General features: G+C 48.2%; 1 protein-coding gene across 2 annotated transcripts in view; it reads left to right on the top strand.

The window, feature by feature from the left end:
• The window catches only part of DPYSL3 (dihydropyrimidinase like 3), a 78,218-nt gene that overhangs the window by 29,844 nt on the left and 29,143 nt on the right, over positions 1-19,231 (top strand). For both annotated transcript variants that reach the window (XM_090020539.1, XM_090020540.1), the window contains exon 2: positions 16,437-16,525. In XM_090020539.1, coding sequence (XP_089876665.1) covers positions 16,437-16,525 — 89 coding nt within the window. The remainder of the gene's footprint in view (positions 1-16,436; positions 16,526-19,231) is intronic.

The raw sequence follows: 19,231 nt of genomic DNA, 5'->3' as shown, positions 1-19,231 counted from the left end.
TCCTAACCATCCTCTTTTTTTTTGCCCCTTCTATAGCTTTTTAATGACTCTTTTTATCCTCTTTAGAAAGCCAGCCTTGTCTTTAACGAGAGCAAGGGGGAACTCCTGGATGCTAAATAGCTCTTATAGAAGGAAAATCTTCCTTCTACAAGAGCCTGAAAGGTGGCAGTGAAGGAACACAACCATCTTCCTTGTGGTCGGGACTTTTCATCCTGCACACCACCTGTTTCCAGAGAGAAATAGACCTGATCAGTCATTCTTCATGCAGATGGCAAGTGCAGTCCAGAAGAGACAAGTCCACCAGTGTATTTTTTTTTTTTGGATGGACGTTACTTCTCTTTCTCAGGATTCTCGTCCCAAATCTATTGCGTCTATGGGTGACTGTTGGGCAGCAGGGCAGGACATCTCAATGCCTAGACTTTGGGGCAATATCACACCTTTGGTGTATACCTCCAAGCCCTTTGCATCATGTCAGCTAGGATCATGTTGGTATTGTGGCTGTGAGGGCAAATACCAGAATTATTCTGCATTCAGAGGTAGCTCTTTGTAGATATGACAATTCGAAAGTGGTTGAGAGAGGCACTGAGACTAGTGGGCACCGGGAATCGTGGGCACCGTGCAGACACTGGTGTTGTCTTAGCCTTTCAAGTGTCTTCAGCTTTCCCCTAACTAAAAGGAGGAGTGGGCATAAGGAGTTGGCTTGTAAAATCTGTGTAGTTGGGTAACCCACTCCTTAACTTCATTTTTTCTCTCCTGTGCTGCACAACAAACTGCATTATAATTTGCTCCTTGTCTTCGCTGTCATTATTAGTGACAGCCTGGTGTTTTGCAAGGCCCAGGATTTTCCTCCTGAATCTGCTTCCAAGGGCTGTTGGTGTCTGGCGAAGCATCTGATGCAGCAGAGACTCTAAGGGAGCGAGGGGCAGGTTTCTGAGTGCAGTGTTTGTGCAGGATTTATTCCCTGTGGGCCAGAGGGACCAAACAGAGGCAGGACTATAGATGGCTTGTGTAATACTCACCCTGGTGCTTGCGTGGGGTGGGACATAAGGAGCAACTAAGCCTTGAAGAGCCCAGAGTACCACTTGTATAGGATGTGAGGGAAAAGGAGCAGCCAAATAGATTGGCAGGTCTGTGGGGCAGGGATGTTACCTTAGGATGGAAAGCGATGTTGTTCCTATAATACCATAGGTGGTCAGGATATTTCAGAGAACAGTAAATGGGAAGGTAGTAGACCAGGTTGTTTCTAATTTTTGGCTAGCAGCGCAGAAGAAAGTCACATTGGTCCCTGAATTTCTATTAGCAGAGTCGTTCCTGATCACCTCCTTCATACATAATTGCAATATTTCACTCTTCTTGCCTCTCTGATTATTCACATTTTGCAGAAAGAGAAACTGAAGTCCAAAGAGGCGAAACGACTAATTCAGATTCATTCAATAGCTCTTTGGTAAAGTTGTGGAGAGAATCCACATGTCCTCATGCCTTGCCTGAAGCTTTTGCTGCTAGAAGCTTTCTCTTCTGCAGACTGGTGCCCCAGGCTGTTTTCAGAGTGGAAACCATGCCTTTGAGTATCCATGAGACGCTCACAAGTGCCAATACCACCTTTTCTTCCATTCACAATCATGGAACACCGGAGAGGGATTGCTCCCGTGGGAAATGGGTGCTTTTTAGTTTCTTTTAATGTCGTTTAGTTTGTGGACACACGGAGAAAACCCACTACCATGTGACCAGCCAGCTGTATGCCGACCCCTGGCACTATGCTGAATACTGCTTTGGCGTTCGTGCACACCATTGAGCGTAGTTTGCTCCGATGCAGTTACCCACTGCCTGCCTTACTCTGATTCATCAAACCCGTTGGACTGTTGTGTGAAGGGGCAAGGAAAAAATTAGAATTGCTACGTGAGGGAGACATCAAGTCTGTGATGTCTTTTTAGCTAGGGCTGTTCCTTTAACCAGAGGAAAGGATCAAATCACACATCTACCTCCATGCAATGCTGAGTTACACCCATGCGTCTAGTAAATAAGGTGAGCGTTATTCCTGGCTAGAGTTGGCTTGCATTTGTGAAAGGTGCTGTTTCTCTCCGGTGTGGCATCGTGCAGTGAAGAATTAAGGATGTACCTTGTATTTTGCTTCAGGACTGCAGCAGAAAGTTACAGACACAAGAGTTATTTTTAAAGCCTTGGCTTACTTCAGGAAAAAATGCTAGGATGAAGGCTGGAAAAAGAGGGCAGGGGTTGAGAATGAGTTTGTCTGGTATGTTGGACCTGACTCGATGGCACCTGTTTGTCCCTGAAGATTCAGGGAGTTGTCTACAGGAAACCTTTTGGCCAGACTCAACTCCACCTCTTCTGAGGGCACAGTCTGTGCCTGTAAAACAAATGTACTCGGACCTTATTGTGGCTACAAAGCACGTTACAGCCTGGGTTTTCAGAGGTGCCTCCATCACCCGAGTGGGATTTGCAGGTGCACAGCTAGGGATGAGAACTGGGCTGCCATGTGTGCCTGATTTTTACCAGTGTTCAAGTTAGCTACTCAGAAGATTTGCCTGTTAAAAGAGAGGACATTGCCACTGACACAACCTGTCAAGCACCATTCGTTGGAAGATGTGCTGGTGCTTTAAGTCTTGCACTGATCCTCCAAAGAGGTAACTTTTTTTTCCAGGTAGGTGAACTGAGTCAACGAAGAGGTGCCATTCCTTTATCCGCAGGCACGTGGCATGTCTGGCAGCGCGTAAAAGAAGAGCCGAAGAATCCTGACTCCCGTTCTCATCCCTGTGACCTCTCACTTGCGTTCCTCTCCCTGCTCTCTGCATGCGGCGGAGGAAGTTTCCCTGGCTAACAATGGTTAATGATGGGGCCTGACACTGGCTGGCAAGGCCAGTGTCAGGGAGACTTAGTGGGCTTGGAGAAGCACAAATGAGCTTTGGCAGGGCAAACAGTGCGTTTATTGTAATCTGAGGCAACTCTAGATGAACGTGCTGCAGACACCCATCCATAATACAGGTCCGTTTTCTCAAAACTCCTCCAGTTTTCCCTGTCCCTTCTCCCCTGTCCCCTCCCTCCCATGCATCTTAGACAATTCCAGGGCCTGTCAATGAGATGCCATTTTTATTTTCTTGAGTTAATGGATAGGACTTAATGCAGCCTTTCCTCTACTCATTCATGTGAGGCGAGTGTCTGGCACCAGAGCTGAGGATAAACCCTTGATAAAGCTATGCTTTTAATTGAGGTTGCATTCATGCTCTGGCACATAATGCACAAATAAAGTCGTTACAGACTGTAGAAGCACTTAGTACTGACCAGCTCTTCACATCTGCAACAAAATGGCTCTTTAAAGAGAGTGCATGTGTATTCCTCAGTTCATGTCATCATCTTGCATAAAAATTGTAATAAATTCCCCTCTAAATGGCTTAAGTGTGTTCTAGTCTCCTTTTTGGTGAAGCAGCTGATCCTGTCTCCCATTATGTTTTCATGTCTGAGGGGGACAGAGGAGGGAGGCACCTCTGATTCATTATTCTGCCACCTGCAGCCACAGTACTTGCAGCCACCACTGACTGATGTCCCTGGCTTTCAAGGAATGAAAATGAGCTGCAAAAGTTTACAAGGACATAGCGAAAGACCTAGTCCTGTGTTGATCTGGGCAGGCAAACTCCACAATGGAAACCCACTGAAGCTAACAAGGTCCTGCATGATTCAAGATGGGGTTGCACGATCCGGATTGTTTTTAAAGATATAATATTCTTATCTGTGCTATTAGCCAAGTGATTGTCACTTAGTTTAAGAGATCTTGGCTTGAAGTGTCTGCAGGATTGAGCCCTATATTGCAGATCTGAGCCTAGAGGATTAAGTCAGTTTATATTTCTCAGGTTGACCTGTTTCTTGCTCTTTGCCTTGTTTGGCCCGTGCGATGAGCCTGCTCAGTGTCAGTGTCAGTGTTTGGATCCTGCTCTTTCGGGTAGCACAGCTGTGCTTGGAGCACAGAGTGCTTGCAGGGCTGGTTTCTGAGATGTGTATTCTGTTGTTACCAAAAATTAAATTGCAGAATAATGCCACGGTTTCTGTTCAGATCACATTTTGTAAAATTCCTCTCCCGCATGTAACATTCAACATTGAAATCAGAACCTCCGAGAACTTAGCAAAAAGCTCTCATTTTCTCCCTGTCATTTTTATTTACTTTCCTGTGTTTGTAAAATGCCTTCAACAGCTGGGAAGGAAACACGCTACTCTCTTTCTCATGACCTGCATACTTCTGTCACTTAGAAAACTTCCTCCTCCTCCTCCCTTACCCCAGCAACTGGGGTGTGGCTGGTAATTAATTACATATTAGTACATGCAGCATATCTGGGCAGCAGTACCAGACTGCCAGTACAGAATAGAAATATAGGCAACTGAGCTGGCTCCTAGAGAAGTTCATCAGAGCTTGGCCATTGTCTTCCGGGAGTGTTGGATCAGGCCACTGGCACATGGTTTGTGGAGCAGCTGTTGTAGGAACGTCACCCGTGATGGCTGTTTTATTGGATTTCACACTCAAATGATGGCCACGATGCTTTTATTACATTTCTTAGCAATGGTCCCCACCCATTAGGTTCTCAGTACAAATCAGCATTTAGCCCCAGAGAATCTGGGCAGCAGTATTTTAATTGGACAGGCTATGCTAAGAAAAACTTGCCACGACATTTAAGTCTTATTATTGGACGGATCTGCTCATGTTGAATGGTCAACTCCTCCTCAGGAGAGGACTCAGTAGGTTGATGCCCCTAGCCAGCATGTGAATTATTCTGGTAAGGGGGTAAATGAGAGAAGAGCTGCCATGTGAACTGAAAAATTTGTGGAGCAGACTCATTGGGGTAGGTAGGTGGCCACCTGTAAGCTCTCTGGGGCAGGGCTTGTGTCTTATGCTGTTTTCTGTAAATCATCCCCAGCAAGTATTACAGTGCTGTTCAGTGGGAGGCACTTGTAATGGTTGAGGTCATGGTTCCTACGGTCTTCATGCCATTATGGCAGGCCTCTTGCCTTGTCCCATGTCTGCCTTGCTTTTTCTGGAGGTGGCATTTACAGCCAAATTTTTCACCATCTTCAGCTGGTGCCATCATTTCACACATGCTCGCGGTATGGGGCAGTCAGGCAGCTGAGGAAATGGGGCCTTTAATGTCACAGTGGGAGCTGCTGGGTGCTGGGAACTTCAAGCAGTAAGGCCACGCGTGCAACGGACTAGAGGCATTTCTCCTGTTGTGATGTCTCGTCCTCATTTTTTTTCAGATGTGATTTGTTTTCTTTGTTTGCCATCTTTCTCTCTGGTGTCCTAAATGCCTTCATTTACCAAGAGCCTTAGGATAAGTTCCTTCTACTGTGTCACCTAGAAGCATATTCTCATTTTAAACCATGGTTACCATTTTTATTTAGCATGCCACTGATGGCAGGTGGTTGAGTATATGAGCTCCTGATGACAAGGTGGGCCAGCCTCGTCTGTGCTGAGAAGGGTATTTGAACTGTTTCCTGACCCAATATATATATGGGGTAGGAAAACGGAGAGCAAAAAGTCTTCGAGATCATAAACTTTTGATTAAACCTTTTGTCTGGATTTGACATCAGCTATAGCTGAAACATGCAACTTAATGGTATAGCCCAGCCCAACCCAGCAAGCATCTAGCTGGCCTGTTATAACCAATAGGGGAATAGAACCACCTAAAGATTTATGAATCCTTTCTTGTGCAAGGTGACGCTAATGGGTATAGAAAGACTCCAGAAGTCCTGTTTTCCTTGAGAAAGTTCTGGCTGAGCTCTTAAAAAAAAAAAAAAAAAAAAAGGAAAGTGGGTAAAAGGCAGGATTGTCAACCAATGTGCCAGGGATCCTAGCCAGAGCTAGCACTGCAGTGTATGCTACTTAATGCTAAAACTTCTGTGCAGGACTCCTATCCAGTAGGTGGCTAAAATGACTTTCTGATCCAGATACGTTTAGATTGGGGTTCAAAATATGCTAGACTTTGGGCTTTCTCTGCGCTTTTCCAGTTTGCAGGGGGAAGAAGTGAGGGCCTGGTGGTGATACACCACTTGCTGTAGGCTTGAGAGAGCCTCTTTGGAGCTAGGATTCAAACCAGTCTTGTGCTCAAATTACAGCTTTTACACTTCTGGTTGAGAGAGGACTGCTGCCCAGCTCTACTGAAAAAAACAAAATGAGCTGAATGTACTTGATGGTGTTAAACCTCTAGGAGTAGAAAAATCTTTGCTTTGGAAATGAAGGGGGAGGCCTAGATCCTGTTCATACACCTTGAACAATGCATCTGAATGATTTTACATCTATTAGGAACTATTTTCAAGTGCTTAGAAGTTACAGGCACAACGAGCCTGGCCCTCCCTGCCGTGTCAAGGGATCCCCCAAGCACATTGCACAGCCCTCTGCAAAAAAGTTTTTTAAGTTGATGATCGCAGATCCCCCTGACCATGTACACCCTGGGGCTAATTTAGGACATTGCCTAATTCAGTGCTTATGTGTCTAAAGCCACAAGCCCCAGTGCTAGCTGCCAGTTTGAAAGTATAAGGTCAGCTTTGGAAGGGCTCCCTTGGTTGCCTCCACAAATAGACGGGGAACAATTGCCTGCAGTTTTCAGTTTGCCACTGACACATTCCACGGCCCAGAGCCCTCGTCTCTGGGGACTGCAGCTTGGCCACCGTTCAGATTTGGTTGAAGGACTTGCTAGGTTTACAGTTGGGTTCATTCCTGAGAAGTCTGAGCTGCTTCCAAGTAGCCCTGTGTATACTTATCCTCCATTCTCCCGCTGTATTTGAAAGCCCTGCTCTCCCTCATCTCCTTGTTTCCTGACCACCGGAGCTGGAGGACAGAAAGAGAAGGGTGTATTTCCTTGCGAAGCTGCTGTGAGGACAAGGGATCTCTCACTGCTATTTTTGTTCTCGGAGAACAACCCCATCATCTTATGCATCCCTGCCCTCTTCGCTAACCTGCAGTTATTTTGATGGCATTTCCATTCACGGCCTGTTTTCTGGTGGAACAGCTCTAGAAACCACACTTAAGTTTAAAGGCTACAGGCAGTTGGTCCATGTTACACTTCACTGGCAGCTTTTTTTAGCCTCAGTGTAGTTAATATGACAAGAGTTGTGGATCCATCACAGGGGAGGCTAGCTAAGTATCCTGTTCCAAGTACAGGGTTGATTGTGAGCAGAAGCTTCTCTAGTCAAGGAGGGTTTGGTCTCCTTCAGAAAACCCACAGAGCTGAATGACACGCGGTGGGTGCATCTACACATGCTATTAAGGCAATGAAAGAAACTCCGGTGCAGTTTGCACCAGAGTCAGCTGCTCCTGGGCACAGCATCTATGCGTCATGCACCTGGGACAGCAGCAGTTTGAGCTGGGGCGGAGCAGCCCTGGGCTGGCAGCAGGTTTGGGGGTTCAGCCCCGGGTTCCAGGTGGTGATGTCGGGCAGAGGAAGGACTGGCTGGGGCACAGGAGTGCTAAAGAGTAGAGCTGTGCAGCTGGCAGCCCCAATACTTTAGCACCCTTGTGTGTGAGGCAGCCCTTGACACCTTCCGCGTGTGCATTTCATCACAGTTACTGCACCATAAGATCGCACTGTTCCAACAGTACTGTTACAGCAGAGTTAGTTAATTTACTGCTCCCTAATGCTGATGCACATGTAAACAGTGACACTTTACTGCAGAGCTAATTAGTCAACTCTGCAGTAAAGTGCACACGTAGATGCATCCAGTGCATCTCAAACAAAGCCTGTATCCTGTGTATGCTGTACTGTCTTTTCATGCCCCTGATCCACCCGCAGTTGAAATCAGTGGAAAGGCTCCTCTAATTTTTATGGATTGGGCTTTTTGTGCCTTGGCAACCAAAGCATAGCACAAGAAGTAGGGCTTGATTCTTCCAGTTGGACTGAGGCAAAATTCCCCTTGATTTCTGTGAGAGTCTTGCCTGAATCAGCTCTGCAGGACTTGGATCTCAGGGCTTGTAATTCAGTGGTTTTCAGCCTGTGCCCGCAGACCTGTGGGGGTCCACTGACTATGCAAAAGATGATGACGATCAGTCAAAAGTATGTGAATAATTGCAATATTCACTTACAATTCAAAGGGGTTTGTACCTTCATTGAAATTTTTTAGGGGTGTGCAAATGAAAAAGAATTTGATAACCAGTGCTGTAATTCTTTTAGCTGCAGTACATCTTAGTAGCACCATGCGCATGCATGAAGTTGGTGGCGTTTAGGAGGCATTCTGGTGAACTGGGATTTCTTCCTTTCATCCTGGTCTTTGTAAAGGGAAAGGAATTGACTTGGAAATTCAGTTTTAACCAGGGTAGAGAGATTGGTTGGGTACTTCCATAGGTGTGCATGGTACCTCTCAAATGGGCAGAGAAAGAATATCCTTACTCTTGCAACTTAGCATAGATGTGAATATAACTCACAGAAAAGCATTGCAAGCAGATAAGGGAAGCCTTCAAGTATGTGAAAAGGACAGGATATTCTTGTTTGAGTCACTCCTGAAATATAGTTGAAATAAAGTGTGAGTCCCTTACTGAATGGGGAGGCAACCAGTGACACATGATGAGGAAAAGGCTGAAGTACTCAATGCCTTTTTTACCTCGGTCTTCACAGACAAGGTCAGCTCCCAGACTATGGCAGTGGGTAGAAAAGTTTGGGAAGAAAGTGAGCAGCCCTCAGGGGTGAAAAGAACAGCTTAGGAACTGTTTAGAAAAGCTGGATGTGTACAAGTCCATCGGGCCAGATTCAATGCATCTAAGGTTACTGAAGGAGTTGGCAGATGTGATTCCAGAGTTACTAGCCATTATCTTTGAAAACTCATGTGATCAGGGGACAGTTGGATAAGGTCAAATATAGTTCCCATCTGTAAGAAAGGGGGGAAGGAAAATCTGGGGAACTAAAGACCAGTCAGCCTCACCTCAGTCCCCAGAAAAATCATGGAGCAGGTCCTCGAAGAATCCATTTCTAAGCACTTGGAGGACGAGAAGGTGATTGAGAACAGTCAGCATGGGTTCACCAAGGGCAAGTCATGCCTGACCAACCTGATTGCCTGCTATGATGGCTAAGTGGATGTGGGAAATGTAGTGAATGTGATATACCATGACTTTAGGAAGGCTTTTGATACTGTCTCCTACAGCATTCTTGCAAGTAAGCTGAAAAAGTACGGGTTGGAGGAATGAACTGTAAAGTGGACAGAAACCTGGTGGCTTGGCAGGCTCAACAGGTAGTAATCAATGGCTCAGTGGGTGGTTGGCAGCTGGTATCAAGTGGAGTGCCTCGGAGTTGGTCCTGGGACCGGTTTTGTTCAATATCTTCTTTAAAAATCTGGAAGGTGGGATGGATTGCATCCTCAGCAGGTTCGTGGGTGACACCAAGCTGGTAGGTGTAGTAGATACACTGGAGTCTAGGACTAGAGTTCAGAATGACCTAGACAAATTGGAGAATTGGGCCAAAAGAAATCTCATGAGGTTCAGTGAGGATAAGTGCAAAGTCCTGCACGTAGGACAGAACAATCCCATTTACCACTTCAGCCTGGGGACTGACTGGCTAGCAGCAGTTCTGCAGAAAAGGACCTGTGGTTACAGTGGACAAGAAGCTGGATGAGAGTCAGCAGTGTGCCCTCGTTGCCAAGAAGCATATGGGGGCTGCATTAGTAGGAGTGTTGCCAGCAGATTGAGGGAAGTAATTAGTCCCCTCTATTCAGCACTTACGAGGCCGCATCTGGAGTACTGTAACCAGTATTGGGCCTCCCACTATAGAAAGGATGTAGACAAGGTGGAGAGAGTCCAGCAGAGAGCAGCAAAAATTATTCAGAGGGTGAAGCACATGTCTTATGAGGAGAGGCTGAGGGAATTGAGTTTGTTTAGCCTGCAGAAGAGAAGACTGAGAGGGGATTTAATAGCAGCCTTTAACCACCTGAAGGGGGGTTTGAACGTGGATGGAGCTGGACTGTTCTCAGTGGTGGCAGATGACAGAACAAGGAGCAATGGGCTCAAGTTGCAGAAAGAGAGAGAGGTTTAAATTGGTTATTAGGAAAAACTTTCTCATTAGTGGGGTGTGAAGCACTGGAACAGGTTACCTAGAAAGGTGGTGGCATCTTCCATCCTTGGAGATTTTTAAGACCCAGCTTTCAAAGCTTTGACTGGGATATTCTTGCCTTGGACAGGTTTTGGACTAGATGACCTCCTGAGGTCCCTTCCAACCCTAATTTTCTATAATCCAGTGAAATTCCAACTTGGTGCTGTAGGCATATTAGTGTGTATAGCATATGTGCACTTCTAAACTCTAGTATGGGGACCAAATCTTGGCAGGCAGAGCTTTAGGTAGATATAAATATCCTTGCCATGTCATATCTGCCAGAAATTGAGGGTATATGGGGATAGACTATCGTATTCATCTGCCTTCAGCGTAAATTCTAAATCAGGGGTGGGAAATTATTTTGGCTGGAGGTCCGCTTAATGACTTTTGGTAAGCTGTCAAGGCCTGCAAGGGTAGCCCTGCCAGCGGACAGATACTCCCCTCCCCACCCGTCACCATCTTGGAACTGGACATCCCGCCCCCTAACACCCGCCCTTTGCCACCAGAAGTCCCTCCTTTTGCCCCAGAAGTCCTCCTTTTGGGAGGGAGGGTGCTGCCATCTTTAAACTGGAAAAAAAAATTATACTAAAAAAATCAAATATCTTCCATAATTTTTTTAATTGTCCTGTTTTATGTGTGTTTTCATTGTGCGTCTAGAGGCAACGGCATAATAGTTCAAAATACAGTCTTCCCCTTGTGTGGGGGGGCGGGGAGTGGGTAAGGAGGTGTACGGAGGGTGTGGTTGGGGAGTAGGTGTGTATGTGGGGGGTATGCAGTGTGGGTATAGTGGGTAGAGGTCGGTTTGGAGGGGTGTGGGGTATGTGGTTGGGGTGGGGGCTGTGGGAGCGTGTGGGGGGCTATGGGGGTGTGGGAATGTATGGAGGAGAGTGTGGGTGTGTGCAGGGGTTATGGTGGGGGTGGAAGGGTGTGCATATATATATGTGTGTGTGTGTAAGTGGTGGAAGGGTCCTTGTTGTCCCTGGAGTGTGCAAGTCCCTGCAGCTGCCTGTGGTCTCAGTGAGCAGGGGCAGTCCCGCCCAGCCCCATAGCATACAGCTCCTTGTGCTTCCACCTCAGTCCCCAGCCACAGGTTGTGGCAGTGTGCAGGGCCAGCATCACCTGGCCCAATAGCACGCCTGCCTGAGTCCCTGGTCACACATGGTGGCAGGTTGCAGGGCTAGCCCCACCCAGCCCCATAAGATGCAGCTCCCGCCTGTGTCCCTCACCTCAAGTAGTGTCAGCATGCAGGGCGAGCCGAGCCTAGCCTAGCTGCATAGGACTCCCTCCCCAGTCCCAGCCACATGTGGTGGCAGGGTGCAAGGCCAGCCCCACCCAGCCCCATGGCACACAGCTCCTGTCCTCCCACCTGGGTCCCCAGTCGTCCATGGTAGCAGCGTGTGGGGCCAGCCCCACCCAGCTGCATAGCGCATGGCACCCTCTTTCCCCCAACAGGAGGCCCTGGCCCTGGCCCATGCGACCCTCAGCTGAACTCCCACTTTTACAGGCAGGGAGGCTGGGAACAGCCACAGGGTCGCTGGCAAAAATATAAAAAGTCTCTGCCAGGCAGAGGCTCCTGGTCTCCAGCACCCACTAGCTCAGGGCTGGGGTGGGTCAGGCCAGGCCAGGGTGCGGGGTGGTTGCTTTGCATCCAGAGCTGCACCTCCTGCAGGGACGCACTGCCTTAGAGGGCCAGCAAGGACCAGGGTTTACAGAGGGGCCCTGGTGGGCAGATGGAGGGCCAAATGCAGCCCGCAGAGCCGTATTTTGCCTGCCCTTCTTCTAAACCCCCTTGCTAGAGCTGGGTTAAGTTCTCTTTTCCCGCTGGTTCCCATGTCCAGTCATTATCTGTTCAGACTGGACAGGATACAAAACAAGCAGAGCAGCAGCAGGGAACTCGAGACGTAGCAGAGATGGCAGATAAACATTCGGATAATGGAAGTTTACAATAGCCATAACCACCAAGCTCGGCTTTCCTGACGTGATTTCTTGGCTGAAGGAGTAAACCAGAATCAGTCAGTTACTAAATCATTATGTAGTGCTTTTCACCTACCAATTTCAGAGAGCCACAGGAGTGAACGAGGCCTTGATATCCTCATTATATGGAGATGCTATGGTAAAATTGAGAGAAAGGGCACATCTACGTGAGACTCTGACTGTGCAGTAGCTGAAAAATACCGCGCAGTAGCGCATTGCAGCACAAACGGTGCTAATACACTACTGTGCAGTATTATTTGGCTAGTACGCAGTAGCATCACCTAAAAGACATTCGCTGATGCTATTGCACAGTAACTCCGGTTATCACACACTTATCTAGTACTTGCTAATACAAGTACTAAGTAAATGCAGCATACCAACTGCGCAGTGGTGGCTCATGTAAACAGATGCGCTGTGTGGCTGTGACTAGGGGTGCACCAATAGAGGTTTTTGGGCTGATACCAGTAGCTGATTTTTAAGGAGGCAAATCAGCCAATACTGATCTGATTTCCAATACCAGCCTGGCAACTTGAAGAGCTGCATGTAGCTGGTAAGTCTGGTGTGGTGGAAAGGGGAGGGAGCAGCAAATCAAGGCCCCTGCAGTGAGGGAGGTGTGAAGCAGGGGCTGGGGCAAGCACTGCCCAACTGGGGCAGGGTGGGCGCGGGACGAAGCTATGGTTCATCTGGGGGGATCCGGGGGGAGGTTCCCACCTCTGCACGCCGCTTGTATGAGAGCCACTGGCCCGGCACTCGCCTGCTCGTCTGGCAGCTCCTACCGCTGCTCCCGTCGCTCATCCGGGCAGGCAGGGTGCCTCCAGATCTGTGCAGGGCCAGGATTGCACCAAGCTCTTCCCAGCAGGGAGGGCTGGGCTCAGGGTGGTCAACGGCAGCACTGGGACTGGGGGAATGAGGGAGCTACGGTGAATTTTGGGGTGGCTGCAGCCCACCCATTCCACGCCCCCGTCCCAGTGTCACCACCATCCACCCAGAGCCCAGCCCTGCCCTGCCGGGAAGAGCTTGGTGCAGCCCTGGCCCCATGCAGATGCAGGGTCACATGTTCCCCCCCCACCCCCCCAAGGTTTGCTGGATGAGTGGCGGGAGCCACATCCCCCCTGTGCCCCCTGGACGAGCCGTGGCTCAGTCCCGCACCCACCCCACTGGCTGGGCAGTGCTTGCCCCAGCTCCACTCCTCCCTCACTGCGGGGGCCTTGAGATGCACCCCCCATGCCCCTTCTTTTCCCCCTCCCCTTCCACCACAGACTTACCAGCTGCATGCAGCTCTTCAAGCTGCCCGGCTGTGGTCTTCGCCACCTACATGCTGCGCTGCGGCTCTGCGCGTGCATGGGCCATTTATCGGCTATATCAGGCCGGTTTCCAATACACAAAAATCGGCGCTGATGCAATATCGGACCAATGCATCAGTGCACCTCTAGCTGTGACTTACTCCAGGTCTTCTGCTTCCCAGCCTGGTGTCATACTCAGTACCCGCTGCTGGGACTCCCATAGTCCTTTGCCTCTTTGACGCTTGTTTTTTCGTATTTCCCATTAGAAACTCTCCCTTTTGCTTCTTCAGCTAACTGTATAACCTACAGACTCTCCCCAATTCCCCTAGCATATGAGCCCTTTCAAGCAGGTTGGTCTGATGTCCTACCCTTCATTCAGCCAAGAAATGGAAGAGAGGAAGGCATAGTTCTTTGTTTCTGCAGAGGCCATTTTGATGCATGGGATGAATGATTTATCTCCGTTGGAACCTCTTTCGTTTTTCCCTGTGGGCTCTGCCTTTGTGATGTGTTTAATACTCTGTCAGCTGCTGGAAATCAAGTGCTTGGTGTACAGCAAGGGAGTGTTCGCAGGGTAAATGCAGTGAAACAGTGGCTAATTTCCAAGAGCTTTCTCTCCTAGGGCCAGTACTAAGATGCGGTCAGTGTTTGGAGCATTTGAGATCCCTTCCCCGCCCCGTTTCTTTGTCTTCAATGTCTGTGAACAAGAAGGTTATCAACGTGCAGCTCTTGGGGGCTCTGACTGTTGCAAAGAGTTGACCCCCAGGGGATTTTCCCCCACGCTGCTACTACCGAAATGAGGTTGCAAATTGCCATTGCTATGGTGATATTTCCAGAGAGCACTCCAGTAACCTGGAGAAGGAGGAGGAATTGAAACTCCTTGGGGCTGAAGGAGGGAGGTTGGAATGCGCTTGAGTGGTGGGACCGCAGCCTTCAGTCAGTGCTGGTTGGGGGCTTTGACGGTAGACAGGGGTGTACTTGGTAGCTGTGTTGGTCTGAGACAGGAAGACATACAACAAACTAGAACTCTTGATTCCAAATTGATGCCCTTTATTAGACCAACTGGGAAACTGCAAGAAAATTGTCCTTTTCTTTTCAAGAAAAGGACAGTTTTCTTGCAATTTCCCAGTTGGTCTAATAAAAGATATCGTTTTGGAACCAAGAGTTCTAGTTTGTTGTATGTCTTGATGGTAGACGGGAACTTGAAGCCTCCTCTCTCTGCATGGGGAGGTGCAAAACTTTGTCGTGGGCACTGGATGGAGCCAAAAGTAAATTAAAGATTTGGGGCTTTAAAGGAAACAATTGGCTTACAAAACTCGGAAGACTGAAAGAGACTCCTTGCCAGCCTGTTTAGATCCTGCTACGTATTTCCTTTAAAGGACGCTGTAGTGCCTCTGGAGGGAACTACTGTTTCCCAGTAGTTCAGCTGCTCAGGCAGCCTTGAGCAATTAAAATGGGTCTCTGTTCCTTATTTCAGGATGTCCGTGATATGTGTAGACTGAGCCTCACAGCAGAGTTTGGCTTGCAAGCTTGAGATCTGCTTCTTTAGCAGCTCCCACCATTATTGTGTTCATTGCGCTCTTAGCCTTGATGACATTTATCAGTGGCTAGGGACCTATTTCACTACAAGAAAAACAGTAGTTTTTCACAGTGTTGGGTCACTGGACATGTGTTACCAACCTGACTGTCTACCTTTGATGGGCGCACAGCAGTGGGGATGTAGGTTACCAGCTATCCTTGTGGCATGGCAGGGGGTGTCCCAATGCAAAGACAGCTGATGCCATATACTCACAATCCAGAGTTTCTGATCCACTTAATTTTGGAGGGGGGTTTGCAGTTGTCCCTTAGCCTGGCTGAGTATCCAGGGACAGTTGCACAACAGTATTTCATCCTGATATTTTCTGTACTGCACTGGAGGCATTACCATCTTAGCTGAATTGACTGTTACCCCATGTAAAATTCTATTAACCTTCTAGTTTTTGTCTAAGAGAAGAAAAATATCTAAAGTGGTCTTAGTTTTCTTACTATTTTATGCCAATTGCTGACAGTCTTAGTGAAGTCAGTGGAAAGACTCATACTGGATATTAGATCAGCCAGTATATATGTGGCATATACAGTAGATGTGCATTCATTATTTGTATACTGCAATCTAGGAAACTTTGCCTTCTCTCTTGTAGTTTAAACCTGTTTCACATTGTATCTCTGTCCTCCATGTTGTTTGGCTTCTATTTCTGTAACAATTTGACATATAAAGAAATAATTTAAAATCATATGAATGTAAATTTTCCAATCCTTACCTTTACTTTTCACCTCTGCAATTCTAAACAGTTGTTTAAATGTATCCTTTAAACCAGTGGTGCTCAACTTTTACATCCAGTGGGCCAGTGGTGCTCAACCTTTGCATCCAGTGGGCCAGATAAGCAGTCCCTTCACAAGATGGATCTGGCCAGTAGACCCAATCCAGTACTGCAGGGGCAGGCACAACAGGGCTCCACCTGGCCCCAATCCATCCATGTCAGGGAAGAGGGTGTTGCCTGGCCCTGAACCAGCCCCAGAGAAGGAGGGGGTATGGCCTGGCCCTATGAAAGCAAGAGTGTGTACCCAGACCAAACATGGCCATGGGGAGGAAATGGGGTATGGTCTAGATTGGGGCTGGGGAGCAGAAGGGGGCATGGGCCAGCCCCAAACCAGCTGTGCAAGGGTAGGGGCATGACCTGGCCCCAAACCAATCATCCAGAGGGAAGAAGGCATGGCCTGGCCCTGATCTAGCCATGCAGGGGGGATGTTGTGCCTGGTTCTGACCCACTGATTGGGGCTTGGGATTTTGGCACTGTTAACTACTGTTGCTCCCCCGCTGACAAATTTCCTGACCCTTGGGGAGCCCCACGGGCCAAATTCCAAGGCTCTGTGGAATACATTTAGCCTGTAGGCCAGAGGTTGAGCACTTGTGCTTTAAACTGATCCTTGCTCTTTAGATTTGGCAGGCTTTTTGCTATGCATGTCCATATCGCAGGAGGAAAACTTATCGCAAAGTAGAAATGCTTCATGATAAGGTGGAAAATATACGAACAGTGTATTGCTCGTTATTTCTTTTATTTTTTCCTTTTTACAGAGTGATCGTCTTCTGATTAAAGGAGGCAGAATAGTCAACGATGACCAGTCATTCTACGCTGACATTTACATGGAGGATGGTCTCATAAAGTACGTATGGTGTTCCTCTAATCTGCTTCCCTACACATCATTTAAAAGCTGAAATCTTTCCACCTCTTGAATTCTGTAGATTTCTGTACATGACCCTTCTGAAAGCACTTCAGTCACTCACTAATGAAGTAGTATTGCCCGGCCCTGCCTCCATCATTTGTGTATGGACATTTGTGCATGAGCATTCATGACCTTATGACATGTTTACGCAGAAACCCTATGAAATCAAATGCAGATAAACTGCTGGGATATAATGACACAGCATCTATTGTGTAATGAAGTAATGTCTAACTGCATCCGAAACAGGATTTATCTTTAGTTTCTATTTTGTCCTGGTTTTAGCAGGATTAAATGTCACATGAATGACATGACACAAGATCCCATTTATTACTGGTAACAAGGATGGATCTGTGCTTTTGACATACTATCTTAGAAGGTTTTCAGCAATTTCAGGCAAAGCTGTGAGCCTCATCTGGCTTCTTGGTCACATCACAGAGGCACAGGAATGGCTCCATTGTTTAAAGATTAAATTCTGCTATGTAAAGCATATGAAATTGGATCTAAATCCAAGGTTGATGGATTGCAAGTCCAGGATAATTCATTAGGGCTAACACAAACACTTTCAAAATACATTTCCTATTCTCCGACCAGAAGAAAACTGTTCAGCCTTTCCACAAATGAAATATTTTTAAAACTAGCACTAGGGGGGAATAATTTCAGAGGAGGCATCTGTATGAAGGTGGTTTTATCTTGAGGACAAGAGCAGTCTTGTTAAAGCACTAGCCTGGAGATTGGGAGAACCAGCACTTCCTGCTCTGCACCGCATGACTGGTGATGTTCCTTCAGTTTCTGGATAAATTCTGCATGTACAAATGGGGATAATAGCATGTCCATACCTCTCTGGGGTATTCATAGGGATAAGTACCTTAAAGAAACTACAGAGGCATTCAGATGCTTTGGAGATAGATCTGTGCTTTGGTACTCTAAAGTATTCTATCCACAGAACATATAATACTTGTATACAAGAGATGTATGGCTGATACAGAAATGCTGTGAGGACTTCAGTCCCCAGCATCCCAAAGAGATGGAAGGTTTCCCATTGAAGCCAGTTTGTCTTGTATCTTGTTTTGTAAGGGAGGAGACTTGGTGAAGAAAGGATTCGTAAGCAAGTCGTTTGGGTTTGAGATTTAACCTTTAAGGATATACGAAAAGGTTTTAGGTGCTCTCGTTCTTCAGGAAGATTTATAGGTACCTGGGTTTTTAGCAGCCTAGACCCCAGCATAATCCTGCAGTTAGCAAAGATGTCCTTCCACCCCATCGATGGTGAGGCAGGTCCCTGAGTTAGAAGGCGACTTTCCCAACTATAATACAACACGGCAAACATTCTGTGCTTGAAAACCATACTGCGAGTTGCTAAAGCTCTAGCTGTGTTCCTGCACTTGGCTAACTCCTCATCAGCTCCCAGAGGGAGGCTTCTGTTTACATAAGGACCTTGTGATAGGAGTGGAATGACAAAATTTTGGCAAGCTTTGAGGAGGGATGGCCGGGGAAGAGAGAGAGAGAGAGAGAGTGTGTGTGCGTCTGTGTGCGCGCATGGAGACTACAGCCTCTCCACAAGGTGTAAAGCACTATCTGAAGTTTGCCCTGATTTTTTTTTCATGTTCAGTGAGGTGGATTGACACTGAGAGTATTGTACTGGTTAGGGGTACACTGACAGAGATTTTGGGGGCTGATACTGATAGCTGATGTTTAAGGAGGGATATCAGCTGATACCAGTCCAATTTCTGATACAGCTGCGTGCAGCTGGTAAGTCTATTGTGGTGGACGGGGAGTGGGGAGGGAAGGAGAAAGGGGGGGGGCAGATAAAGGCCCCTGCAATGTGGGAGGGAGTAGGGCAGGGGCTGGGGCGGAGCATGGGACAGAGCTGTGGCTAGTCCGGGGAGTGTAGGAGGAGGTTGGCTCCTGCTGCTGCACACGCCCCGGGAAGGCGTGGTGGGGGTTGCATGCCCCTCCAGATCTGTGCAAGGCGGGGAGGCTGCAGATGCAGGCTGGAGCTGGGGCTGCACCAGGCTCTTCCCGGCACGTAAGGGCTGCACTCAGGGTGGGTGGCAGGAGTACTGGGAGGGAGCTACGGCGAAATTTGTGGTGGCTGCAGCCTTCCTCGTAACCCCTTTCCCAGTACCACTGCCGCCTGCCCCAAGCGCAGCCCCCACGTGCTGGGAATAGCTCAGAGCAGCCCTGGCCCCAGCCCACAGCTACAGCCTGCACCCCCACCCCCCTGTGCAAATCCGCGGGACACCCCCCCCCCCCCCCCCCAGTACCCTCCCAGAGTGCACACAGCAGCAGAAGCCACCCCCTTGCTTCGCACCCCCTGGATGAGCTGTGGCTCAGTCCCATGCCCCACCCCACCCCAGCTGGGTAGCACCTGCCTCAGCCCCTGCCCCACTCCCTCCCTCACCACAGGGGGGGTTGATCTGCCCCCCATGTCCCTTCCCTCCCCCTCCCCCTTTCACCACAATAGACTTACCAGCTGCATTCAGCTCTCCAAGCTGCCGGGCTGTCCTCCTCATTGCCTGCACATGTTGTGCTGTGGCTGCGTGCATGCACAGGCGTTTATTGGCCAAATTATCGACCACGTCAGGCCAATTTCCAGTACAATCAATTTTCTTTATATTGGTGCCAGTCCAATATCAGACCAATTCATAG

This window comes from Crocodylus siamensis, chromosome 10 (assembly GCF_052110815.1).
Source record: "Crocodylus siamensis isolate JL-2025a chromosome 10, ASM5211081v1, whole genome shotgun sequence".
Taxonomy (NCBI): domain Eukaryota; kingdom Metazoa; phylum Chordata; order Crocodylia; family Crocodylidae; genus Crocodylus; species Crocodylus siamensis.
Note: the sequence above shows the minus strand (reverse complement) of the source record. Positions and strands in the feature narration are given on the sequence as shown.